The 26,233-nt window shown below is 51.5% G+C and overlaps 10 protein-coding genes across 10 annotated transcripts; 4 read left to right on the top strand and 6 right to left on the bottom strand.

The window, feature by feature from the left end:
- Positions 1 to 429: 429 nt before the first annotated feature.
- Positions 430 to 1,848, bottom strand: N7532_005193 (uncharacterized protein; the record flags this gene model as incomplete). Its single annotated transcript, XM_056617687.1, has 1 exon — positions 430 to 1,848. The coding sequence occupies one exon, from the start codon at positions 1,846 to 1,848 to the stop codon at positions 430 to 432; it is 1,419 nt and encodes a 472-aa protein (XP_056473846.1).
- Positions 1,849 to 2,434: 586 nt separating this feature from the next.
- On the top strand, positions 2,435 to 3,238 carry N7532_005194 (syntaxin family protein; the record flags this gene model as incomplete). The annotated part of the gene is made up of 1 exon (XM_056617688.1): positions 2,435 to 3,238. The coding sequence occupies one exon, from the start codon at positions 2,435 to 2,437 to the stop codon at positions 3,236 to 3,238; it is 804 nt and encodes a 267-aa protein (XP_056473847.1).
- A 372-nt stretch (positions 3,239 to 3,610) lies between these two features.
- Positions 3,611 to 4,054, bottom strand: N7532_005195 (uncharacterized protein; the record flags this gene model as incomplete). Its single annotated transcript, XM_056617689.1, has 3 exons — positions 3,611 to 3,703; positions 3,766 to 3,878; positions 3,931 to 4,054. 3 exons carry the CDS (start codon positions 4,052 to 4,054, stop codon positions 3,611 to 3,613), a joined length of 330 nt encoding a protein of 109 aa, XP_056473848.1.
- A 2,760-nt stretch (positions 4,055 to 6,814) lies between these two features.
- N7532_005196 (DUF4452 domain-containing protein) lies at positions 6,815 to 7,519 on the bottom strand (the record flags this gene model as incomplete). Its single annotated transcript, XM_056617690.1, has 1 exon — positions 6,815 to 7,519. One exon carries the CDS (start codon positions 7,517 to 7,519, stop codon positions 6,815 to 6,817), a length of 705 nt encoding a protein of 234 aa, XP_056473849.1.
- Positions 7,520 to 10,224: 2,705 nt separating this feature from the next.
- On the bottom strand, positions 10,225 to 11,261 carry ssn8 (cyclin-dependent protein serine/threonine kinase regulator SSN8; the record flags this gene model as incomplete). Its single annotated transcript, XM_056617691.1, has 3 exons — positions 10,225 to 10,769; positions 10,843 to 11,052; positions 11,102 to 11,261. The coding sequence occupies 3 exons, from the start codon at positions 11,259 to 11,261 to the stop codon at positions 10,225 to 10,227; spliced, it is 915 nt and encodes a 304-aa protein (XP_056473850.1).
- A 387-nt stretch (positions 11,262 to 11,648) lies between these two features.
- Positions 11,649 to 13,749, top strand: N7532_005198 (calcium-binding mitochondrial carrier protein; the record flags this gene model as incomplete). Its single annotated transcript, XM_056617692.1, has 5 exons — positions 11,649 to 11,778; positions 11,844 to 12,183; positions 12,309 to 12,907; positions 12,980 to 13,145; positions 13,197 to 13,749. The coding sequence occupies 5 exons, from the start codon at positions 11,649 to 11,651 to the stop codon at positions 13,747 to 13,749; spliced, it is 1,788 nt and encodes a 595-aa protein (XP_056473851.1).
- Positions 13,750 to 14,349: 600 nt separating this feature from the next.
- N7532_005199 (Glutathione S-transferase omega-like 2) lies at positions 14,350 to 16,199 on the bottom strand (the record flags this gene model as incomplete). The annotated part of the gene is made up of 3 exons (XM_056617693.1): positions 14,350 to 14,925; positions 14,999 to 15,196; positions 16,080 to 16,199. 3 exons carry the CDS (start codon positions 16,197 to 16,199, stop codon positions 14,350 to 14,352), a joined length of 894 nt encoding a protein of 297 aa, XP_056473852.1.
- Positions 16,200 to 16,252: 53 nt separating this feature from the next.
- On the bottom strand, positions 16,253 to 19,403 carry ubaA (E1 ubiquitin-activating protein ubaA; the record flags this gene model as incomplete). The annotated part of the gene is made up of 4 exons (XM_056617694.1): positions 16,253 to 19,035; positions 19,096 to 19,181; positions 19,243 to 19,331; positions 19,398 to 19,403. 4 exons carry the CDS (start codon positions 19,401 to 19,403, stop codon positions 16,253 to 16,255), a joined length of 2,964 nt encoding a protein of 987 aa, XP_056473853.1.
- A 1,146-nt stretch (positions 19,404 to 20,549) lies between these two features.
- N7532_005201 (uncharacterized protein) lies at positions 20,550 to 22,874 on the top strand (the record flags this gene model as incomplete). Its single annotated transcript, XM_056617695.1, has 1 exon — positions 20,550 to 22,874. One exon carries the CDS (start codon positions 20,550 to 20,552, stop codon positions 22,872 to 22,874), a length of 2,325 nt encoding a protein of 774 aa, XP_056473854.1.
- Positions 22,875 to 24,673: 1,799 nt separating this feature from the next.
- N7532_005202 (putative short chain dehydrogenase/oxidoreductase) lies at positions 24,674 to 25,730 on the top strand (the record flags this gene model as incomplete). Its single annotated transcript, XM_056617696.1, has 2 exons — positions 24,674 to 24,992; positions 25,051 to 25,730. The coding sequence occupies 2 exons, from the start codon at positions 24,674 to 24,676 to the stop codon at positions 25,728 to 25,730; spliced, it is 999 nt and encodes a 332-aa protein (XP_056473855.1).
- Positions 25,731 to 26,233: the final 503 nt, after the last annotated feature.

Here is a 26,233-nt window from a genome sequence, read left to right on the forward strand (position 1 = left end):
CAATTCCTGAAATTCGGACGCGCGTTGTCTCGGCACTGAAACAGTGCCGGGATACAAGGAGTTATATTGTTCAGATCCTCGGGGTTGTTCCAGACCGTGTGACTGGATCACTAACGCTATTTCAAGGCGTCTATGCGTTGCTGCTTTCTACTAAATGAAACTTGTCAATCAACCCATGTACATTCTCTAGAATACACATCAGGGCATAAATATCGTATTAATAGATGCTGCGATACAAATAGTAGCTTATTAAACACAACAGGCATAATCTACCTCAATACATTTGGCTTGCCTGAAACAAGCAAGCCAATCATCAGTCATGGATTAAGATACACTGAAAGACCATCCCATACTCCCTCTCCTATCCACACTGGACCACATGGAGAAAATGCAACGCTAAAAACATGGTCATTTGAAAGACCAAATCAATTATAGTTTCGTTCCCTCGCGCCCACTATCACTGGGCCTTCGGGGCCGAATTGGTCCCAAGGAAGGACCAGCAGCATTGCTCGGGCCCGGCGCGGAAGTAGACGTTAATTGCGAACGAGTCGTATCATTGCCGGCAGTGCTGGCGTTGGTGCGCATGCCTCCGGCCCGGGCGCCATTGTGGAGCCGGGGGTTCATGAGCCACTGGACCTGCATGCGTACGCTATTGACGGCCGCGTTGGTATGGGCCATATCTTCTTTGATGCGAAGACATTCGTTCATGATCGTCATACTAGCTCGCGCATCGAGGTCTGTGAGTGCGTGCGACATTTGGCTCACCTCTTCGCGCAAGGATTCGTGCAGTGAGAGGAGGTATGTCGTGGCGTTGGATGAGAAGACGTTTGAAGAATTTGCAGATTCATCGTCGTCGACTCGGCCGTGTTGACTTCTGTCATTTTCGGTGGCGGATCTTCCGCCGCGGTTACCCCCAGTCGCACGGGCAGACTCGAGTAAGGTAGAGCGGATATTCGAGAGGCCATCCTCGAAGATTTCATTTCGTTGTTGGAGGTGGCGCATTTTTAATTCGAGTGAATTCAACCGAGTGTTTTGTGCTTCGAAGTATGGGCCGATTGAGACTAGCGGACAAGACTGTTCATGGGTGGCGATTTCTGCGCGTCGAATCTTGGCTGTACATCCGTATTTTGATGCCATGCAAGGACTCACGACCTCAGGGCATGTTTCGATATGCTTCTTCAGATTTCGCTGGGGTATAGTAGTTCCACAGTCGACACATGTTGTTTCGAGGCTAGGGCAAAGCTCTTTGTCGTGTTCCTGAGACACACAATTGATTAGGATTGTCTCCAAGTTGAATAATGCAGGGGCATTACTCACTTCATAGTCCTGTTCCATGATGTCCTCCTCGCAGCGCGAACACCGGCAATAGCTATGCATGCATCTTTGTTCCACCTGAAGATCCTTTTTCCGGGACATCTTCTCACAATCCTCATCCGGGCACGGTATGAGGCGATACCCGCAGTATTTATCCACATGCGACTGAATATGCCCTCGCGGCACGACCTCCTGGCACCCCTCTGTCGCAAAGGGACACCGCACTTGGATTTCTTCGCACATGTTGATCAGCAAGCGGGGCACGCTCGTCGATATCTGGCTGGTGGGGGTTCGGCAAGAGGGACACGGGAACTCGTCCGTATCGGCCGAGCGGAAGGTGGTGATGGCCGATCGAAGGCACTTTTGGCAGAAAACGTGATCGCATTGTAGGCGCGCGGGTTCGATTAAAGGACAGTGACAGATTGGACACATCAGGTGCGAGTCGTAGCTGGAGACGAAATCAAGGGAGCGCAAATCGATCAGCTCGTCGTGGCTGCTGTCGGCCTCGAGGGCCATGAAGTCTTGGATGTTCATGATGCGCAGGAGTCAGTATCGCCGGAAGTGTCCATGGACGGGATTGCCTGGGCTTGGTATTCGTCTCCTGTTGTTGCGCTCCTAGAATATTTTCTTCCGAGGAGGGCGAAAGTCAGCTCGTGAATGCGGCGGATATTGGCCGGGATGTAGATACCGAGGTCGATGACACTTTGCGGTGAGCCCGCTAGGGGTATTTTCAGAACAGCAGGGGGTTTCTCGATAAGGAGGCACAGAGAGGATTCTAGGTCCGAGTCCGAAAAGGGAAGCAGGGATGAAAGGATGAGAGTCGAAGGAAAGAATGAAGGTGGTATTGCGGGGGCAGAGGCGAAAGGCGGAAACGGCAGATCGCAGACCCGCGCTCGGCCATGTCGGGGTTGCCTTAGCTGCAACTCTCGTCTCACCTCACCTCCAAACACATCCAACATCCCCTCCTCCCTCTCTGTCCGAGCGACTTGTCCGAGCCCGGCTGACTGGAAGTCTCTCTCGCATTGTCCATATTATCCGGGGGCCCTCAAATACCCGTTTCACGACCAACGCCCCCGTCCCGTTTCCCGTCTCCGTTCGCCGTTCGCCTGACACCATCGCCATGTCAAACCCGTCGCAGCTCTTCCTTCTCGCCGACCACATCAAGCTCTCGCTGTTGGAGCGACAGCGCGCAATTTCTCTTGATCTCGAGCCGAATGCGCAAGATGGCGAAATCTCCCGCTCCCTCGAGTCACTCCGAGAGGGCATCCGGACCGTCGAAGCCGAACAAACCCATCTCACCGAGTCCAATGATAGCACCGGTGCCGCTGCTCTGAAAGACCAACTTGGCCCTCTCAATGACCAACTACGCGACCTATCATCCCAGTTCTACGGCACAGACACTGGCTCCTCCAACCCAGATGCAGATGTCGCCAATTGGTCCGCAACATCGCCCGATCTCAAACAGCCCGTCCCACAGCATCCCCCGTCTAAATCGGTACGCTTCATGGACAATTCGGCCGCGGCTGCAGCCGTACAGGATGAGATCGACGAGGAAGAGCGGAACCGCCAGAATCTCTATCCGTATCGCGATGAACCGTCGGCTGTTGATCAGTCTGACTGGTCCAATCAGCAAATCCATGCCCATCATTCGCAGGTTATTCGCGATCAAGACGACCAGCTAGACCAGCTTGGAGAGTCGATTGGCCGACAGCATGAATTGAGTATTCAAATTGGAGATGAGTTAGATGGACATGTTGCGTTGCTGGATGGGGTGGATGAAGATGTTGAGCGCCACCAGGGCCGCCTGAATACTGCGCGGCGGCGAATCGATCGATTCCGGCGCCGCGCAGGTGAGAACTGGAGTATGATGACCATTATTGGGTTGATTATTATCTTGGTTATTCTCATTGTGATTCTGAAATAAAGGGTGGGCTAGAGTCTATTCCCTATCTGTTTGTTGTGAGCGGGCGTTCTTTCCGGGTGTATTGGGCAGCTGATTCTGCTTCTTGTTTGTTTCTACTGAGAGGGTTTCGGCGTTTGGAATTGAGCCTACTAGCCTGTCACCAGTTCTCCTGGTTGACATACTACACTACCTTTTGACAGTACATCTACTACACTGTTGTGTTTCTCTCATCACAATTCATTGGCTTAGTCCTAGATAAAAACAGAATGTGATGGCTCAATCTAAGAGGAAGGTCGAGTCAAGGTGCAGCTGATTGCATTTTCTTCTCATCCCGGTATCCCAAACTCCTTACAACAGACAGCAGAGCAATCATCATCATGCTACATTAGTCGCTCATGCTACCTTTCCTTTCTTGGCTTTCTCTTTCTGCTGCAGCTCCTGGAAGGCCTTATCACCGCCACCCAGCTCGCCTCGATCGGCTTTAATCTATTATCACAATGAGTCAGCGTTGATTCAACTCCAACAAATTCCGGTCGCTGGGCTCTTACATCTGCCTCGCTGTTGCTGGCCAGACTCGGGTCCCAATGTCCCTTTCCTTCCTTGGATTTCTTCACCTGGGATTCTTTCTGTGATTCATAGAGGTTGGGAAGGTCATCGCGGTCTGTGGAGGGGTAAGCGTGTGGTCAAATCGGGGCATAAGTTATCCAGCTCACTCTTATCACTTTCTTTGAGAGTTGATCGCGACGCGGAGGTGTGGAATGTAGAGATTGTAGGGCGAAGGGCAGTGCCTTGTGCGACTCGGCGGGCGTTGGCCCGGATGGAGGGGAGGAATGACATTATTTCAGGTTGGAGGAGTGATTATGTGGTTTCGAGAGGCGAGGGAGAACCGTCGAGCCGAAACGTGGCCGGGATTCATCATATATACTCCCGGGCGACCGGCCATGACGACATCTCCACACGCCGCCAAGGTATTTGGGGTGGTATTGCCGCGTATTAGTATTCTGCGACGCCGCTTTATATCACAACAACTTCACCTTCCAGGCAGTGCATTCCATCTTTTATACTTGATAACAGGCGAGAAAATACTTTGGCACTAGATTTCGGTATTGCTTCCCGGAATGATCGCAAGAGAGGTGAAATTTGGGTCCTTGAAGTCTCGCTTTCAAGATTGATCATCCGTGGCTAGCAATCCCGAATTCATTGCGAAGAAGATTATAACGAATACCACGGTCTCCCAAGAATGCAAAGATTGGGAATCATAGTTGAGCTTTTTATTGTTCATAGCTTGCACCCCCTGTTAAGATGGCGTTACTACAACTCTAATAATGCCCAAGCTCACGGCGTTACAAGCATCAAAATTACTCGCTCAGACTGGCCCGCTGGAATAGCAGCCGCCCTCTTGAACCAGCTTTTTTCAACTTCTCATTAGATGGAAAGATTGTCAGTCGATCATCAAAAAAAAACCCACATAGAGAAATTTCCGTGCTGGGCTGTTTGCGAGTTTACCGAAACAAATTGGCACCAACCGATTATTGTGACATCATCGAAATCATCACTCATAATCATATCATCCATCATAAAATACCGTAAAGTTTCTTTGACAAGTACTTGTACAGATACGCTACAGTAATCAGTTCTGTACCTTAATCTACCTCTACTAATCATATTCTGTTGTTAGTAATACCTTGACACATTGCCACCTCTAGGAGCTAGACTTCCAAGGTTCTGCCGTTTCGCAGCTGGGCATCTGTCCAAATTCGTTCCTTCTGGAGCACCCACATGCTTCTCAACCTGTATCATTTACAGTTTGGCTTTCAGTACTGATTCCTTATTTTTCTAGGCTGATCGGGTCAATAGGCCAATATGCAGAATATGTGATATCTCACAAGCCTAATAGTCGAGGCTACTCGGGGCAAGGTATATATATCTCTACATAGAGTGATGAACTTGCAAGTCCTCACCCCAACACTTGTGAACAGCCGGCTGTTTATTTAGTACTGCGACTCCTCGAGTGTCGTGTGAATTGTGAGATCATCTAGATGCACGGGAATATTGCACCCAGTGCATCAGCGAAACAGGCGCCGAGAATGAATTCCGGTCTGAGGCCATGCGGGGGATGGGATGGAGAATTTGATATCGCGTGGTAGTACGCAATGGCAAATATGATACTGGCAAAAGGCATTCCAGCATGAGTTCATGTTTTTGTTACGGAATGAAGGAGAGTTCATGACAGAAGAGAAATAAGGAACGGTCATGGTCACATCAATTGTCCAGAATACACCAGTAGCGTAAAAATGCTATTGAGAATATGAACAAATGAGATGTAATTGAATGACAGTGTGCAAGAAGGTTCAATATGGGAATCAGCATCATACAGCGTATTCATGACTCTCTAGGAGCTGCACCCAAGCCTTTGTCAAAAAGTCCTGGGCACCAGACGATGAACCGATCGAGTCAAAACGCAGACATGAGAAGTGAAGTGAGTGAAAATAAACAGTGGGCGTCACCAAACATGACCAAAACCAAATACCAAAAAAAACAAAACCATTCTCAACGCATATGGTCTAAAACTCGCCAATACCGCGAGAAGAGACCCCCAGGATATCGATTCCAAACAGACAACAACTCCGCATCCCATGGTTTCGCTCGCAACCAAACCCAACCAGCCACTATACCCCGTGGCAAGGAAGTAATGAGTATCGCGTATCACCCATCCCCCCGATAAAACCGATATACAGGAAGATAAAAGCCCAATGAAAACCAAGAAAACCAAGGAGCAAAACCGTAGTGAAAAAGACAAAAAGCACAACCCAGATATTTCAACAGTGCCCAAGCAATGCAGACGTGTATCGTTTCCGCCTCTAGATCCTTGAAAAATGTGAAATCCATCCCGCCCCAAGAACATATTAACCCCAAACAATGAGAATCCAAAAGTGTAAGGAAGTCGTCGAAAAATAAGTCACAGCGTAGGTGAGTAGAGAGCTCGGGCCCAAGTCGCTCGCGAGCGACCCTCCCCCTTTTCCAAAAAGTACAAAAAACAACTCCGGTTTCATGGAACATGCACGTCAAGTAGCAAGTCACCGTTCTGTACATCATCGGTCGGCCCCAATCGAAAAGAAACAGGGGAGGCCATGAAGATAGGGGTTTCTCGTCCCTCCCGAGAGACGGTCGGTATCGTTCGAAAAAAGGATGCAAAAAATAGAATCATATCGCAAGCACCGTCGCTGGCAACAAGCTAGAAGCATCGCAAGTGATCTAGATGTATGGCGAAAGGTCGGTTCGTAATCGGCGGCGGAAGAGGAAAACAAGGGGTGGTATGTACAATAGCCGGATTTTCGAAGGAATTTTCGGATTTTTTGAGAAGGATTTTTTAGGGGTCGATCGCCGTATTTCGTAGAAAAGGAAGAAGCCCTCCAGAGGTGTCGTGTCGAATGCAAAGCCCGTATGAGACAAGTTATGCAAGATAAAAAGATCAAAACAGAAAGTATTAAGACCTGCGATAAGGAGACCATTCGGATGATGCAGAAACTCAGGTGACGTGCAAGAAACATGCCGCTAGGGAGGAGAGCGCAAGGCCCTGTGGACCACGAAAGGTCCTCACCATCGCCGCTGGGCCGTCTGCATCATCGCCGGGGAGATGGATGAGGGCGGGCTCGCGAGGGTCATGCCGGTGTTGGGGTTGACAATGGGAATGACCTTGCGAGTCCTGTTGGCTTGGTTGGCGGCCTGTTGGTAGTTTGCGTGATTAATGTTACCGGTAACCCCAGCGTGGACGTATGCATTGGCCTGAGCAGGCGACAGGGAGATGGATGGGGTGACCTGCTGCACCGGCTGGATCTGGTGTTGCAGGGGCGAGGTATCGGGCGACCCGCTGGAGAGCGAGGAGCGGTCGGAGGAGGCGGAGTGGATAGAGTGCAACTGCAGGGGGCAAAAAGAGTGACCGTTAGCTCGCAAGCTTTTCAAGGTTATCTCCTGGGGGATTTCCTTCCTTGGCGAGAAGGATCGAAGGGAGATGTGATCAGCAAAACATACGTCGTCCTCGGTCAGCAGGTTGGGACAGAACTCCAGGTCGTCATCGAGATCGAAGGAGCGACCGGCTTCGAAACGAGCCCGGAAGGCTGTGACGGCGGGAGCCTCGGCCAATTCCCGCATGCTCTTCACACCCCGGAACTGACGCTGAGCATTCTGCTGGGCCATTTTGGGAGCCCGGCGGCGGCCGTGGTGGTGATTTTGGGTGGACATGTGGGCGTGAGGGTGTTGTTGCTGGTAGTGGTGGTGGTGGTGGTTGTAGAAAGCAGACATCGTGACGGGGTGGAATGGATTGAGGGAAGCCAGCACCCAGAAAGAGAAGACGTAGTTAAAGAGTAGAAGGGCGGGAAAGAGAAGGAAAAGTGGGAAGTCGAGACTGGAAGCAGTTGGGTATAGCACAAGATGGTAGAGGAGAAGATTAGAAGAATCGAGTGTGGGAGGGAAATGAGAAAAGAGGGGTGGGTGTTTTGGGGGAGACAGAGGTATGGTCACCGTACGGTCACGCCCTTGCCCGAGCACCCACCGGCCGCTGCAGGGCTGTCCGCACCCAGCGGTAATTTTGGTAAGGGGTGGTCACTACAACGGCGCTAGCGAGGGCCCCGGCTGAACATGCACCAACCAAGACCGGCCGAGCGGCCGCAGTGGCGAGAGTCGACTGCCTGGCTTGACCCAATGGCCGTCTCCCCTCGCCCTCGTCGCATCTCCACCAGGGCGCTTCCCACCAGTTTCCCACTGTTTTCTCAGCACCCGCCGGCCGCTTTACTGCGGGACAAAACAACGTGACGTCGTCGACCCAATCACCCCCTAGTCCCGTTGGGGCAGGGAGTGACGCGATCCACCCGCTAGCTGCGTCTACGAGTGGCTGCGCCCTTTGCCTCCCAAGCCCACGATGAACGGCGTGGCCGTACGGTATTGCGGCCTCATTACGCAGGTCGCCAGTGATCGGCTTTTCCCCAAGGTAAATGCCATGACGCCCTCCGACATGCGATACCTTCGATTTTGTGCCCTGGGACTCGTGGTCTCCATCGCAGGGCTATGCACAATACGGATTGTCGCCCTCCATTTTTGACCACGGCTCCACCACCTTAGGGATTCCCCCCAGCCTCCCGGAAGAGGAACATTCCATAGAGGGTTGAGGCGCTTCCTTTTTTATTCGACCGGTACAGGCACACCCGTGAGTACACGAGGGACCGTTGGACCCCATACTCTCTCTGAGGGTACTCCATATTGTACACAGTACAGACTGGACGAGGTTCTAAGTTCGAGCTTGCTCTTCCCGTCGTAGAGCTTACGCCCATGTTGAGTTTGCAGTGTCTCGCAGGTCCCAGGCACACATTCTCCCTCCCCCATAGGGCCCCGGCTGTGGCTGCTGATCGCTGATCGCCCCCCCTTGGGATTCCCCAATCCTTCGACACACAGGGGCGCAGTGACTACTGCACTGGGGAAGATTCTGCTCGATAAGACCACGCCACGACTGATGCTGCAGGTGCACTGTATATACGGCCTCCTCATTATTGGCTACGCGCCCCCCAATGTTGTTCTCCAAAACAAGATCCCGCCGGACCCATCGTCCTCCCAAATCGGCAGCCGGGTCCCCATCAAACGAGTTACGGGATGCGGCGTGTCGCTGGCCTCCTTGGGTTGCATTTGTGACTCACGGCCCAAACCCTCTGGAGGTTCCACCAAGGTGTGGCAGATGCTCATGCTAAGGATCCTTCTTCCATTGCGTATGTACCTGACCGACCCGAGCCTGGGAATGCCCGGCGCCTGCTGGAACACCCCGAGTGCCCCCTAGTCGGGGGGTCCTCCCCTCGTGTCCAGTCACTTCGTCGGACAGGCCCCTCGATGGGAAGTACCTCGAGGGCTCACCCGTCAACGTACCACCTCGTGGTCCTCGCTGCTTTCACCGCTCCTTTGGGAACCGGCCATCCCGAATTCTATTTCGAGCCTTGCTAGCGAACTCTAAACTGTAGAAGGGGGAAGAGAGAATGCGTAGCGCGGCAAATATGTACTTTCAAGAGCGAATAGACTGCTCGGTGCACACTACGGTAGGCACTAAGGCGCAGGTGCAGGCACCGTGAATTGAAGCTTGAATCATGCAGCTGACGCATCCAAGCCCATGCTCGGTCAGTGCACGACATGCGATGAGATCTCTCAGATCCTAAGCTAAGATCTAACTGCATTACATATGCACAGCCGTGACCGGGATCAGTGAGGGGTCAACAGAACCCTGACTCGATCGTTTGCCTTCCCCAGACCTCACGCAAGGGGATTTGAAGACACAATCTGGTTGCCACGGTCTCGTTTGAAACCTTGCCACAGGCTCTGTATGAATCTTGATGCCGTGTACTCTGTAGTTGTCCTCGAAACGGACTCCGATTCTGCGGTGGTTTCAGATGTTAGTCCGAATACAAACAACCCCGCAGAGCCAACAGTGACGCCGTAGGTACGTTCCAAAAGTTCGATATATCTCGAGTCTACTCGATTGATTGAACTTTAAATTTGTTTACAGACTCAAGCCTCTGCATATTCTCCAAATGCATAAGGGGATACATGTATAATACTATATATTTTCCAGATAGACTCTCACGTAGATCTGAGTTTGAAATCTACATAATATTTCAAATGTATCTACCAGATTTTGTTCGCCTGAATTGCCAAAATAGAAAGAAATTGACATTACCGTCTAGGCGAGACATTCGATAGATTAGTGCTCAGATGAAATGATTCTTAAACTTACGCGAAGGAACGTACGGTCAAGACATCAGAAAATTCTTTGTTCTATGCTTGGATTTAAGACTTAAATCAAGTGTTTGTTCAATGCAGAAAACGATAAACATGAAAACATGAAAACTAAAATGCTCATATGCAATGCAGAGTCGTCAGTAACGGATGATACTTAGGAGACAAAAAAAACCCTTTCCTAAATCCAAAACGCCATATCGTAAAGTACTGAGAAGACTGGCATGTAGACCTCATCACTTGTCCAAATTCTTGCTCTTTACCATTCGCCCAATCAGTTCCTTGCAGTGCTTTTCGCTGTATTGCTCCCATACCTCATACAACGAGAGCAGCTCCTGGGTGCACTCGATGACGGCTTTAATGTCCACCTCGCTCTCCGCTAACCACTGAACCAGCTTGTGAATCCGAGGAGGACCAGCCCCGGAATTATCCCCAAGAGCGGCGGCGAGCATGTTCATGCCAGATCCATCTCTCATCGCACCCGCCAACGCAGTTTGCGCGGAGCCAGGGAAGCCTCCTGGGTGAGACGGCTTGAAGACCACAGCAACGATGATCGCCATGATCGCAATGATATGAGGTGGATGTAGCAGTGGCAGATCTGTTAGATAATGATCATTGATTACAGACCAGGCGAGTGCCACCTCATCCGAGCTGAGGGGGAGCTCGGGCTGGAGCTCGGATAGAGTCCGGTATGGGTGATGTACAATGAGCTGGGAGCTCATCTCAGAGATTAAAGCGAATTCACACTCCCCCAGTTTGGCCACGTCTGGAGTGATGAATTCTGTAAAAGTGTCAATTTGACTTGAAAACGAAGAGCGCAAGAGTATAAGGCATGAGCGGTTCATCATACGTACCTGGCCATAGGCCACGCGCCTCTCCAACCACAAAACGAATGTGCTGGGGGCATTCTTCCATCTTGCAGGCCAGATAGAATGCGGTCGTAAGTACAAGATAGGGGTTTGTTTGGCGGATTTCATTCTTGGTATAGAACCGCTTGAGGTATACCTGAGCGGTTGCGATCGCCTGTTGCCGAGTGGACATGCGTTTCCCCAGCTTAATTAGTTCTGAAATGGATTAGTAGGAATCGATCATCGATGGGGGAACCATCCTTACGCTGATTGAAATAGACATTCAGCAGACGCTGGTCTGGAAGAGGAAACTGGGAATGCGTGACCTTATCGCGGTCCCGCAAACGCTCCCGAACCTCCGCCAGTTTCTCACGAGAGAAAAGCCAATATCGGCGCTGGGTCGAAGCCCAGTAGTTGGCGGCCATCTCAGATGAACTAGAAACTCGCCTCAACGAAGATGCATCCTTTGTCTGCCACTCAAGCCCTCGGCGTCTGCGAGTGAGGACGTATCGAGAAGGCAGCGGCATAGCAGAAGTCCGGAGAGCAAGCCGGGGTGGCCCAAACAGGAAAGTAGGGCCAGCCCTAGTCCCGTGCCCGGCCCGGCGATGGCGTCAAGGTGTTGCAGCAATGATCGGGCGCCGATTAATCATTCCTCCCCACCCGCAGAGCTCTCCCTATGCTCATTTTTATGCTTGACCTTTAAAGAGTCCCCTGCGGAGTCTTAATCCTCCCCCCCCCACGACCCTGTTATCCACCGGAGGATATGCGCTCTCGAAGCATGCCGGGTGCTCAATAACAATTTTCCTCTCAACATGGCACCCGGCGAGTCGAAGGATGAGCGGGACGAACGAGTGGCCCGGCTCTGGCAGACGCTTGATGCGCGCAAGGAGGGCCATATCGATTTGAACGGGCTGAAGAAAGGGCTGAAGAAGATGGACCACCGTGAGTGCCGACGAGGTCTCCGTCCCGAAAACCGTGCCGAACAGTCCCGACTGACGTGGTCGCAGCTCTGAAAAACGCAGATGGCATGCTGCGCAGTATCTTGCGCGAGGTCGACACGAATGGAGACGGTCAGATAGATCATGCCGGTCAGTTCTCGAGCGATCCTCTTTTCCTTGAAGTGAATCTAAACCATCCCTTTTCCCGCACCACAGAGTTCCAGGCATTTATCAACCATACCGAATCTGGGCTTTGGCAGATGTTCCAGGCCATCGATCGCAACCACAACGGCGAAATCGACAAGAATGAACTACGGAACGCATTCGCACACTCAGGTGTCACCGTATCGAACTCGAAGCTCGACCAGTTCTTCGACGAGGTCGACAAAAACAATGACGGCGTGATATCGTACGCGGAATGGAGGTTCGACTTACCCACCCTTTCCCGGATCGGCCTAGTGAATGAGACAACCGCAATGAACGCGCTCCGAATAATTTGCAGGATTGAAGCTGACCACGAGCACCATTTTCCAGAGATTTCCTCCTCTTCCTACCTCTCCGCTCTCCGTCCGACCTCCACGCAGTCCTCTCATACTATACGGCCACGGGCAATCTAAACCCGGAAGGAGATGTCCACATCAATGATCTACAGGGTTTAGGTACAGAATCTCCGTTTCTTAATCGTTATCTTTCGGCCTTCAAGTGCCTTTTGTACAATATCCTCTCCTTGCACGCCCTCGCCTCCCTCCTCCCATCAGCCTACGCGCAGACCAGCCCGCCCTCTGACTTGCCCACTGCTGTGGGCGGTGACTTCGAGCTGGAGATTCTGCCTATCCCCAAGACCATCGCCATGTGGATGTCTCTGCGATATTATGAACGGAAGTTGACCGAGAATACACCTCAACTAGGCTACTTTGCTGCAGGCGGGATTGCGGGCGTTGTGTCCAGAACGGTCACTGCTCCTCTCGACCGTCTGAAAGTGTACCTCATTGCCCAGACGGGCGTCAAAAACTCGGCAGTTCGTGCGGCGAAAGAGGGTGCACCACTCGCTGCAGCCGGAAATGCGTCCAAAACCCTCGTCGATGCGTTGAAAGAGCTCTGGCGTGCAGGTGGCATGCGAAGCTTGTTTGCGGGTAAGTTGATGAATCTCGAATGCACCCATATACTCCCAATATAAATTTCTCGGATTAACTAACACCACGCAGGTAATGGTCTCAATGTTGTGAAAGTCATGCCTGAGTCTGCGATCAAGTTCGGAGCGTATGAGTCTGCAAAGCGTTTCTTCGCTCGGATGGAAGGTCACAATGATCCTAAGCGCCTTCTTCCTACTTCCCAGTTTTTGTCCGGTGGTATCGGTGGCATGGTGGCTCAGTAGGTCGACCTTCTGTTTCCCTCGAAATACCATTACTGACGATTTGCTAGATGCTTTGTATACCCCCTCGACACATTGAAATTCCGAATGCAATGCGAAACTGTCGAAGGTGGCCTGAAGGGTAACAGACTCATTGCGGCCACTGCTCGCAAAGTTTGGAATGCCAATGGCTTGTTCGGCTTCTTCCGTGGACTCCCCCTGGGTCTGATGGGCATGTTCCCATATGCTGCCATCGACCTGACGACCTTCGAGTACCTGAAGCGTGCACTTCTCGCCCGGCAGGCTCGCATCAAGCAGTGCCACGAAGACGACGTCCCACTCAACAACTTCGTTACAGGCGCCATTGGTGCCATCAGTGGAGGCCTCAGTGCCTCGGTCGTCTACCCATTGAACGTGATGCGAACTCGGCTTCAGGCCCAGGGCACCGTTCTGCATCCTTCAACATACGCCAGCATTGGCGATGTTGCCCGCCGAACCCTCCAAACAGAGGGACCTCGCGGCTTCTACAAGGGTCTCACACCCAACCTCCTGAAGGTGGCACCCGCCGTTTCCATCAGTTACGTGGTTTACGAGAACTCGAAACGGATGCTGGGTCTGAAGTGATGGCCGCCATATACTATCATCTTCCACATATCAACCTAATATATCACAAACAGCTAAACTCACTTTCACCTTGAACATCAAATTCTCCTTACTTCGCTCTCGATCCAAAGGTAAAAAACCCTGACCAAGATACCCGCAAAACAAGGTCACATGTGCGGTTTTGCTCATTTGTACATGCTATCATGTGTCGCTTGGCTTGACCTTGTTTCTATTTTGCATTTATCCATTGCTCTTAATTGCTTTTGCTCCTTTTTTTCGTGGATTTCTTCCAGAAATCCCGTGCGAAAGAGGATCTCGGCAGTAGACAATAGGATAACACATTTACTACCAACCATCTGCATGGCAAGGCGTCGAGGCATGTGGGTTTCACACGCAACACCACTTGGGTTCTGCCTCTTATTTCTGTACATATCAAAAGAATCTCATATTTGATAACATACGATGCCGGTAGAGCTATACCAATAAACCAAATACTGTACTAAACGATTGTAGAGCAAATTGCATGGTACTCAAAATATTTGCATTGTCATTTTTGATCCTACTGTAACTCTGAATATAAGGGTGTCAGGATAGGAGCCTTCCGTTCAGTGCGCTCCTATTCTAGGAAGCCTTCGCAGCGGGGACCTCTTCCTCCTTAGGCAGGATATCCGGCACAGGCCCAAGCGGCGTGATAGCAAACTGATTAATCTGCTTATGCGACTTGGTATAGTGTTTCTTGATATGCTCGAAATCGGTTGTCGAGCGGAAAGCATCAATATCCCAGTAAAGGCCACGCACCCATCGGTGAATAGCCGGGAAACCAGAGCGGATATCACGCAGGTTGCACTTGAAGTGCTGGACATAGACGGGATCGAAACGGATGATTGTCGTGAAGAGCCGGATATCAGCTTCGGTGACGGTGTTACCGAAGAAGTACTTCGAGACGGATTGCTGCTTGGATAGATGGGCTTCTATTTTGTCCAGCGAGGAGAAAAGAGTCGTCACGGCCTTTTCGTAGGCTTCCTGGGTTGTTGCGAAGCCAGATTTGTAGACGCCGTTGTTGACGTCGTTGTAGATCCATTCGTTGGAGGTGTCGATATCATTGCGCAGGGCAGACGGGAATAGATCAACCTTCTTGTATTGCTCTGGGAGGATATCGTCGAATTCGTAGTAGAGCATGCGGATGATTTCCGCACTCTATCGTGTGTCAGCGAAGAAATACTCTATATAGATACTATGGCCAATGCAGCCGTGGTTCAAAGCTGCTTACCTCGTTGCTGACGATTCGGTTGGTCTTCTTGTCGAAGAGAACGGGGACCGTGAAACGACCAGTGTAGTCTGGGTCGTTGGAGAAGTAGATATCACGGAGATGAGTAAACTCGGGATGCAGAGGGTCAGGGATAGTATTCTCTCCCGGCAATTTCTCATCAGAAGTCACGAAGCGCCATCCTGGAGAGTCAGTATCCGACTAAACAATATATATCAGAGATCGAAGGCTTACCCTTTTCCCCAAGGTGCCAATGCACGGAGGAGAATGTAATGATGTTCTCTAGTCCCTTAAGCTTGCGAGTAATTAAAGTTCGATGGGCTAAATTTGATTAGCATGTCATAAGCGCAAATGGCTCGATTGAAGCTTTGTCTTACCCCAGGGACAGGCATAGGAGACGTAGAGATGGTAACGGTCCTTCTCAGCCGGAAACTCCGCACCAGGCTCGCGGGAAACGAAGTTGCGGAACACCGACTGCTGGCGCTTAAACTCGCCCGACTTGTCATTGGGGTTCACCCAGTCGGTGATTTTACCCGAGTTGCCGGTCTAGATGCATAAAGACCATTAATACTATATTGCGAAGGACACGTATCATTTACGTACCGCCATAGTTCTGAATCTGACCGATGATCCTGCGGAGAAGCTGTGGTTGGAAGCTGCGAGGAAGCCTGTGCGAAAAGTGGAGCGTGGAAGATGGTACAACGCTGGAGACCGCAGAAGAGCCAAGAGCATGGGCAGAACAGGGGTAATTATAGCTTGCACCGAAGCCAATAACTAATTGGAGAAGAGAAAGAAAGAAAAGAGGCTTATGAGCTCGCAACTGCGGGGATGACGTTCGTTGACGAGATGCTTACTCAGCCCTAAATCCGTCAGCTTTGACAAAGCATTGCAAATACGGAACGAGTGGGAACCATACGCAGGAATAAGAATAATCGCACAACAGTAAGCATTGTGATGAGCAATGAATTGGTTATCTAGGCTGAAATTGGGTCGTTGATCATATCCGTCACTCTAATACTAAAAATCTTGGCCACCTCGGCATAACAGATAGCTTTTAGGTTGGCATTTATTTCGCCAATTTGACCATCACGTACGGAACCTCCACATCCTCCTCGGTCTGGTCTTCAGCGGTCACCTCAAAGATGATGTTCTTCTGGTGATCGGGCACCGGCTTCTTGCTGACATGCTCAACAAGCTTGCTCATTCTGTAGAAGGTGTGATTAGCGTGACTCTGTTAAACGTACTTGAAATATATACTCACGGCAGAGGGAGACGGTCCTTGACCTTCGCAGGAGGGTAGAAGCTAGCATAGAGGAGGCTCACGCCAGAGCTAACCATGGTGATGTCCAGGCCCTTGCTGGCAAAGTAATCCAGGAACTCCTGGAGAGGGATGTCCTCAACCTCGAATCGATCCCACAATCGGTCGATGGTGACTTCGCCCTCCTTGCCCTGGTACTTGCCCTTCTCGCTGCCAATCGGCTCACTGAATCCAAAGAAGGGAAGCGCAAGGTTGATGAAGCCGTTCTTGTACTGCTCAATGTCATCCTTGCCATCGACAACCTTGAAAAGCTCCAGAGCGACCAGACCAGTGACCAAGGCGGTAGCAGTGGCAATTGCCGGGATAATCTTGCCAGCAATGAACTTTGTCTTATGACGGTCCGCCTGGGGGATGTCATAGTTATCAGCACGGAGGTTGCTGGCAGCTGTGATGAAGTCAATGTGGTGGTTCGTGTCATCATCCTTCTCAAATTCGACAGGGTGCAAACGGAAGCCGGCAAGAGACTGGGGTGACGGGAGAGTTGCCACAAGCTTCTGGATCTCTTCATTGTCGTTGGTAGCGCCAGCGGGCTGAGCATTGGGATCCGGATCATTATCATCGGCCTGGATCTTGACGTTGGAGCTGGGAGAGAACTCGGGGATGATCATATCATCGACAACCTTGCGATAATAACTCTTGTCCGCACCGGGGTTCTTGATATCGTAGTTGAAAGCGTGAAGGTTCGCACCAGCAATCACAAAACCAAGGTGAGTGGGGTTGGAGCTATCGAATTTGGCAGGAGTCGGGGCGCGTTTAGGACCAGACCAGAAAAGTTGACCAGTGGAGGTCTTCGAGTCACGGGGAAAGTTGTACAGAAGCTGCTGGATAGCGTTGTTGTACTGCTCCTCGAACTTATTGCGAGCCCAGATGATGCAGTCGTCGAAGGTGACGGGTTTTTCAGACACCAGAAAGTCGCGGAGATGCTCCAGTGTCTGCTTCTCATTGCCTGCCTGCTTGAGCGTTTGATCAATGTAGTCGGCCTGCGAGAGATACATGTTGACGGCCTCAGGCGGGCCAACGAAAAGGGTTTGGAAAAGGTCCCGGGCCCAAGCAATGGTGTGCTCAATACGATTGGGGAAACTCTTGAGAGTGCACATCGGGAAAGACTTCTCAGGGGGATCCTGGGAGCTGGAGTAGGACTCGGTGATGAAAGGCAGGACGACCTGGGTGTTGCCCTTGGTTCCAAGAGTACCGCTCTCAAGAAGTGGCTTGCGGAAGAACACACAACGACGGTCAACGTACGTCCGCGCATCCACGTTATCCAAGGCGTTAGTCACGCCATCTAAATTGTTCCAGAAGTCCTCGTTGAAGATGTGCTCGGTATCAGCACCAACGCGATCACGAAGAGTGACAATCTTGTCGTTAAGCTCAGGGTTCATGGCCTGAACAGCAGCAGAAGCGCACTCGCTCTTAAGGCGACCAACATCCTTAGCCCGGAAAAGGAACTGGCGATTGAGGTTACTCTTCTCGATCTGGTCCATGTCGGTAACAAAGATCTTGCCCTTGGGACCGGTGCCCAGACCCATCATGGCCCAGTTCTTCAAGGTTTCACAACCAATGGCACCAGCACCAACCAGGAATTGCTTGACGTTGGAGAGCTTCTCCTGGTACTCCTTACCGAAAACAGCGATCTGGCCATCGTAGCGAGTACCGAGAGGCTTGCAGCTCTCCTCGGACCGGGTGCTGTTAGATGGCAAAGACTCCAGCGAGTCGAAATACATCCACTGGTGAACAGGGTTGAACTTTCCGGAAACAGCCTTAAGTACTTCCTGAGCAGCAATACCACCAAAGAAGGCAGCCAAGGGGTTCAGGTCACCACGGGCCTGGTAGCTCAACTCTTTGATGATCTTCTCATCCAGCTCAATCTTCTCTTCTGCAGCGGCAATTTCGTTGGCGATCTTCAAAACCTCCTGGGCATCAGCGTCATGGTGCGGACGCGGCAGTTGACGGTCATGGGCCTCCGCAAACTTGTGGAGAGCCTGGATACCGATATGAAGCTGCTGTGGACGATCGAATTTGGCAAAATCAGAGATCAAGAACTCGGGGTTCTTGAGCTGCTCTTCCAACGGCTGGAAATCAACAAACTTTGGCATTTTAACCTGGTTGAAGAGACCTCCTCCCTGGTACGAGCCAAGATCGGAAACATCACCAATGGTAAAAGTGTAGGGTCCCTTGACGGTGACCTTCCGCGGGGCACTGTTGTTGAGCCCGTCCATACCCTTGACTTCGGTGAAAGTCACGAAGTCGCCATCTTCCAGTCCATGACGGGTCTCATCCAAGGCAGAGACAAGGCCATCTTCGGAAATGTCGGCAACGATGCCATTGACGGGGTCTTCGCCGGTAGGGTCGCCGACGGTGAAGTTCTTGCCGAAATCATTGAAGATGTAACCGAACAGACCGAAGGTGTCTGTGATTGTTACGTAGATACCGTTCTTGTGGCAGAAATCCGCGATGGCCAATTGCTCCTTCAAGGGTGTTTGAGTCAGAACGACAGCCTGGTAACGCTTCAGCTGCTCCAAATCCCCGACGAGGTTTCCGCCCTCGTGAATGGTGACTGGCACATATGAGTTGAGCTCAGCGACTCGGGGAGCGGTAGCATCGGCTCGCGGCTTGCCGACATCTTGCGGTTGGAGGAAGAATTGGGAGGAGAGATCGGAGATGGCGACAGGGGCGGGGTCGTAAAGAGTGAGGGATTTAACACCGGCCAGAGCGATGTTCTTGGCTGTGAGGTATGAGTATTAGACCAACGATAGTTGTTTTCAAGAAGATTCATTGCACGCACCAATTTCGACACCAAGACCTTTAAGGCCGACGACGAGAACATTCGACGATCCCATGCGCTTCATAGCCTCGTGGCCGAGCACATACCTATCCTCTGTTTGTTAGTTATTCATTTTGCAACCATGGTGGTTTTGAGGAGAGAACTCACAGTTGGCGGCTGTAGAGGGATTCATCGATCTCCCCCTGCTTGATCAACTCAACGGTCTCTTGTGGGTTGTCGACCTGCATCTTGCCGTCCTGATGTTGGGTGTTAGTGGCGATGCGGGATGTCGGGGCGACTCGGGGACGATAAGGTAGACGTACGGACATGATTTTCTTCTGAGGCCGAGCTGCGGTGTCTTCGTCAGACGCTCTGCGTTTCCCCGGCTTAGCCGATTCACGAACAGCAAGGTCGGAAGGAATGATGGAAATCAGAGGCTGAAAGTCTCGCCCAGCGAGCAAGACCTTCGACAGTGCTGGAAAGGAATGAGTTGCAAGGCCTAGCGTACCAGGTACCTAAGTAGAAATGGACAGAAAGAAGGTAGCAATGGGCCTCCAGGTGTCCGAATGCGAGAGAGCGGGTGTTCGTACAGAGAAGAGTGATGATGAGACAAGGGATTGGGCTGTTGGTCCCGCATCGACGTAAGAGGGGAGCTCTTGATGACTAATGTGCCCGCGGCCTCGGAACTTGGTCGCCACAGGCATCAAGGCATCAATAATAGTTACAATACTTCAGGGTGATTTTATCATGTTAAATTCTCTCCTCGTTGTACTGGATAGAATGTATCCAGCAGGGAGAATCCAGAAACTTCATTTGTATAACCTCAAAATGCTTGTAATGTTACACTTGTCGCGTTTTGACAGGGAAAACAACTAGTAGATGTATCTCATTGATAGATCAATCCGTGAACTCTGGATATCAAAAAGAAACACCGAATTCTAGAGAGAACACCGAGGCCGCCAAGGTGAAAAGGCCATATGATCTTTTCAGATGGAGTTTTTGGCTATAATAGTTACTGTGTAATCTGAGAAAACAGTACTCCTACATATCAAGCAGAAAGTAAAAAGAAGAAGAACCCTTATAACTGGTGACGAACTGATCTTCCGGGGGGAAGGAACAGCGGCCAATCACGTGCGATAAGGCACCGCGACCCAAGCGATGCGGAATCGCAAGGAAAGTCCAACTTTTGGTTGACAACAACTCTCATAAGAGCCAGAATGACATCCGCTTGACCTCTCTGTATAGGGATAGATCGTTGATCGCTCGGCTGAATTTCCGATATCACCAGCACCTGCGGCGCGCATCGATTAGGCACTTCGATGTGTCGCTTCGAGCTTCTGGGACGCGTTCTGCTATACTGGCAACGACACGCAGATAACAAACATTCTCGCAGGTAAGTGAGACTGCGATAGCAAAATAAGAGAGTTCACAATATGAACTGTATATTGACTTCTATCTAGTGACCAGCGGCCAGAATGCTCCACGAGATCCTGCTCTCCCTCTCCGGCCAGTCGTCGCCCCTCCTCGGTTCTCGACTGGGGGAGGATGTTGTCGTGCAAGATGATTTCGCCCTTCTATCACCTCCGGAAAAAGCCCTCCTCGGATCGATTGCCCATTTAAGTCGCCTCCACGCCGACCTGCGATCGCATACCTCTCTCACCTCCACCTCACATCCCTCCGTGGTCTGCCGTTCGGTTTCTACAGCAATTGAAGCGACGCACCTGGGCGATTTTCAAAAGACCATTCTCGAAGTTGAGAAAGCAATCCTTGCCGAAGATAGCAAATATGTTGGTGGTTATGGTATTGTCCCGCTGTCAACTATCGTTGGGGACTTTGCTCCTTGGACACGGCGCTTAGAGTGGCTCTGGGAAATCATCAGATTCATCGGATCGCAGAGCCCACTAGAACGTCGAAACCTGTGCACAGGTGCGGCGCTTATCGACCATCTACGGGGTGAGCTGCAAACTGGCTACCCAGACATTAAGGAAATGGCCGTGCAGCTTGTGAATGCAGCGGAAACCGCCTGGATGAAGCAACTATCGATGTGGCTCTTGTATGGTAACTTGCCGATATACGGTAAAGAGGACTTTTTCATTCAAGAAGATCTCGACAGCGAAGAAGACGACACCCAATTCAAAATGCACATGGATCTACTCCCAAAATTCGTCTCGGAACAAACCGCAGGGTCTATCTTGTTCATCGGAAAGTCGTTGAATCACATTCGTGCCAAACGCAAAACGTCCAGTGGGATATCAACTGCACCGGTCAGATTGTACCAGGACCACATAGATCAACTTTCCGGGTTGAAGCCACCAATATCGCCCTCCAAGGTTACTACAGCCGTGGACTGCATTCGCCTATCATTGTCGCAATCAACACTGTCTAAACTGCTTCCCCTGCCCAAAATTCTCGAAATGCTCACTTTGCTACACGACTTTCTACTGCTGGGTCGGGGTGAGTTTGCCGTGGCGCTGGTGTCGCATGCGGATTCAAGAATCGAGGAAAATCGTCGACGGGGAGCTCTGGAAGGATATCTCATCAAAGAAGGGGACGTCATGACCTCTTTGGTCCAAGCGTGGGCTGAACTTGTCTCGCTACAAAAAGAAGAAGACCCCGTGGATGAGGAGCTGGAGCTCGCTCGTGAACTCCTGCGGCTGTCAATCAGTGACCGCAAAACTGGACGTGCTGCGACACCATCACATATTTCGAATACAGTCCCAGAAGTCTCAAACGTTTCTTTTGATGATCTCCTTTTCCCTACACCAACCTGCTTGACAGCTCAAGTGCGCGCCCCGCTGGATCTGTTCATCTCAAGTTCCGACATCGCCTGCTATTCCAAGATCCACTCGTACCTTCTGGGTATCCGGCGAGCTCAAATACGGCTCGGTGATCTATGGAAGCGGACTTCTCTTCGCCGGAGCCATGGATCTTCACGAAAACTACCTCGAAGCAACAATGCCTTCTGGCAGAATAAACTGAAGGCAAACCGTGAGCGCGAAAATACTCGCACGCAACTAATGCGGCCTATCTGGGCTACAGCAAGTGCCTGTTTGTTTGTTCTCTCGGAAATTGGCAGCTTCTTCCAAGGCGAGGTGGTACACGAGTCCTGGCAACACCTCTGCGAATGGATTGAGGGAGGTACGCTGTCTTCCACCTCTGCCCCCAACTCTAGGCCGGGAACAGCCTCCTCATTCAAAGCACAAAGAATTCCCGGTCCTGCTACCCCAAGCCATACATCGAGTCGGCCATCGTCTCGACCAAGTCCCGTTTCCATGGGACGACATGACCCTGAAGCCTTGACTGTTGCTCACCGTCGCCATCTGTCGACCATCATCCATTCACTATTTCTCACGGATGTGCCTTTCACCAATGCACTGCGAGCTTTGCTGACGAGTGTTGACCGATTTGTTGCACTTGCGATCCGGCTAGAGACTATTCAACGAAACATGGACTTGGAAGAAGATGAAGGTGTCGTGGACGCACTAGTCGACTATGCCCAGGAGGAGCGAGAGGTCTGGCAGGGGCTACGAGAAACACGCGACGATGTGAAGACGGAGATCCAGGAACTTATTGGCAGCCTGCGCGAGATGGACGACCGACGCTCGGGCTCGGGCTACTCTACGAACCACGGCACAACAGGAGCAGCAGGTGGACGTGCCGGAAGTACTGGCCCCAGCTTCAGTCACTACGCACCGCGTCAGCCCGCAGGGGTGGACCGATTGCTCATGAAGCTGGACTTTGGCAGTCTGCGCAGCGTGGAGGGCGCAGCGATCACACCGGGCCTAGCTGATCTGGAATAGTGCTAGACGTATATGCGGAGACTATCTTATTAGGCTTATTCTAATGATAAATGACTATGCAATGCTTTTATGGACATGAATTCATTTCTGCGGGTTAAGCGCTAGAAGAAATTACTCATGTACAACCACCTGCAGGACGATATACTTCAAGACACTAGTGTTGAGAGGCTGACCGACGACCGGAATTGAGTTTGCGCATCCGCGGCTGCAAGATCAAGTCAGCTGGTTTGAAGCAGGCTGAAAGGAGGTGCCGGTTCACCACCCCTACCCATATCATTGGAGCTCCTCAGGCCATTGTCAAGTTCGTTTGTCACCGATATTTCTCAAGGCTCTTATCTTCTCCACCGTGTCCAGGTGACCAAGGACGTTTTTCGAAGCAACAGCGTTCGAGATCGGGTTCCATGTTTCGACGATCCCTGTCTTCGGTACCAGGAAGGCCAGTAAAAATGTGAGCTCCAAGCTAATCGGCAGCATTGGCATTCCCGTTGGAAGCCAGGATCGCGAGTGGGTGTACAGTTTCACTGCATTTAAATTGGATTTTCAGTCCCATGATCGGGCTGGAGTTGGTTTGGGTGCCAAGTTGCAGCAGGGTTCATGGAGAAACAGGGGAATCCGGGGTGCTGCGTCCCCTGGGAGAGTTTCATCCCAGCCGAGACAGCATTTCGAGATATTCGAGATATTAGATGGACAACACGCCACCAAATCGACCAGGACGGGGGCTAGCAAAAAGATCCGGGGTCTCCAGATGCTCAGCCAGTCACTCGCAACCCATTGACCCCGTTGCACAAACGACGAAAGTTGGACGTCCGCCACCGCGAAGTTGCCAGCGGTGTGAAGCCGGGCGCTCGGGATGTCCAGATTGGGTAACCCTTGGGAGACTCTGCACCACTCTCTCCGCGCTGTCCCGGTAGTATTTTTAGCGGGGATTCGTGGAATGCATTCCAGCTCGACTGAAACTGTTCCGGGATCCAGGATATCCTTTCAGATTTTTTTCCCCGGTGGATCCAGACCGCACTCCAAGCGGCGAGGCCCTGAAGGCTGGCATACCCGGAACCTGCACGGAGAATAAACACAAGGTGCCATCCCGAGCCCGTCGTTGGCTACAAGCTGGAGATCGGGGATCGAGATGTGCTGGAGGCCCACCTTTAATCTCCACACCAAGCCCGTTGCGTCTTAGCTGGCGAGCAAGGACTTTGCTGATCTGCCATACTTCGGGGGACCCGTCCAAGTGGGCCATTCCATCGAAGCCTTAGAAGCATTGCCGTTCTCAGCCAAGGCGAGCGAGGTCACGATGTACACGGGATTGCACCCTAGTCCAGGGGTTTCTTGCACTGCCAAGCGGGGGGATTTTCCCCCTACCCCAGAGATGCTCATTGCTCCCGGCTATGTGGCAAGCTCCTACCCGTGGATGCTCCCGGCCGACTCGTCTGGATCTTGAGTCATGGTGAAAGCAGCAGGCGAATCCACCTGAGTGTCACGCGCAGCTCTCTTTTTCTTTTCTTTTTCACGTTTGAATTTTTTTTTTTGGGCGCATCCCTCGAATTAAAAAAAAAAATCTTTGCTTTCGGTAAACTGGGCTGGGCAATGCCGTTCCGGCCCTCCCTTGACATATAAACCCATTTCCCTAGGGAACAATGAGTCCAGCGTTCAGATAGATTGCATACTCGCGTGTCGTCGACTTTCAGACAGTCGCCCGGGAATACACTTGCTGCCCTACAGTACCCTTAATTGCCTAAAAAGTTCCTTCGTTTCATCCTTCTTGTCGATACAACATTTCTTCTAATTACGCGACGCCCAATATGTCTTTCTCTCTGTCCCAAGCATTCAAACCGGCTCGCGCTCGCTTTGCTGGCGCTGCTGTCGCCGCTCCCCGTGTGCTGGCTTCCTCCTCGGCTCGTCTGTATTGGAGCACGAAGAGCGCATTCAGCCCGCAAGACATCCACAATGTCTCCCACGGCCCCGATCACATCCAATCCAAGATGTCATCTAATAAGCAGCTGCGAAATGCCAACCGATTCCGCGAGTTTGATCTCGAGGGGCGCGTATTTGCCATCACCGGCGGCGGTCGAGGACTGGGACTTTCAATGGGAGAGGCATTGATCGAAGCTGGAGCAAAAGGTATGCAATTGTCCGAAATCCTTTTTCCAATTGAACAAAATGCTGATAATAAGCTCAGTTTACGCCCTGGATCGTCTCGAGACTCCCCACCCCGATTTTATTGCGGCTCAGGAGAAGTCCGCCACTGAGTATGGAGGTACTCTGGAATATATCCGCATCGACGTCCGCAACAACACCGAAGTGAACAACACCTTTGCTGCAATTGCCGCCCAGAACGAGCGTCTTGATGGATTGATTGCTGCTGCCGGTATCAACCACCTTCAGAGTGCCCTCGAACACTCCCAGCAGGCCTTAGATAACGTCATGACGATCAACTACAACGGTGTCTTCAATTCCGCCACCGCCGCCGCTCGCCAGATGTTCAACTACCAAGTCAAAGGCTCCATCCTCCTGGTCGCCAGTATGAGCGGCGTCATCGCCAACAAGGGAATGACCTCCCCAGTCTACAACTCTTCCAAGGCTGCGGTCATTCAGCTGGCCCGCTCGCTGGCTATGGAATGGGGCCGCCACGGCATTCGCGTCAACAGCCTGTGCCCCGGCCACATTATCACTCCTATGGTCGAGGAGGTCTTCCAGCAGAACCCTGCCGCTCGCGCCACCTGGGAAGCCGAGAACATGCTTGGTCGTCTGGCTATGCCCGAGGAGTTCCGTGGTGCCGCTCTCTTTTCCCTGTCTGATGCTAGCAGCTTCATGACCGGCAGCACCATGCTTATTGACGGTGGCCACACTGCCTGGTGAATTGCTTTTGTTAACCACGATAATACCCGGCCTATACGAAAGTGACATAATTTCCCCTATCAAAGATTCGCTGTTTGGAGAGGAAAAAACTTCTACACCAAAACCCACCGCCACGAAGCCCGTATATACGAACGTTCTAGGTGGGCCTCGTCAACAGGAACGAGCTTCACCCGAGACCTACTGCTTGCCCATGTGGCTCTCTCTGTATGCCGAATCGCTCGGCTCGGGACGTGTGGAGCTGCTGTGATTGAGTCATTGAAACTTCCAATGTTCCATGGGGTTCAAGGGTCCCGTTTGGGTTCGCGCCCTTTCAATTCTACTATCTGTACAGATTTCATATCGAGTTATGGTGAGAGATCACAACATTTAATTTTGCATTGAGGCTTTGAATGGTCTTGTACGCGTTCAACTCGTAGCTGGAAAGAAATGCCCAAAGGCGACCAATCCCATGAAAATTCGAAATCGAACACTGTAGATAATATATTAGATAAAATTAAAATAGC

Source organism: Penicillium argentinense (assembly GCF_028826775.1).
Source record: "Penicillium argentinense strain IBT 30761 chromosome Unknown utg000005l_segment0_segment0, whole genome shotgun sequence".
Taxonomy (NCBI): domain Eukaryota; kingdom Fungi; phylum Ascomycota; class Eurotiomycetes; order Eurotiales; family Aspergillaceae; genus Penicillium; species Penicillium argentinense.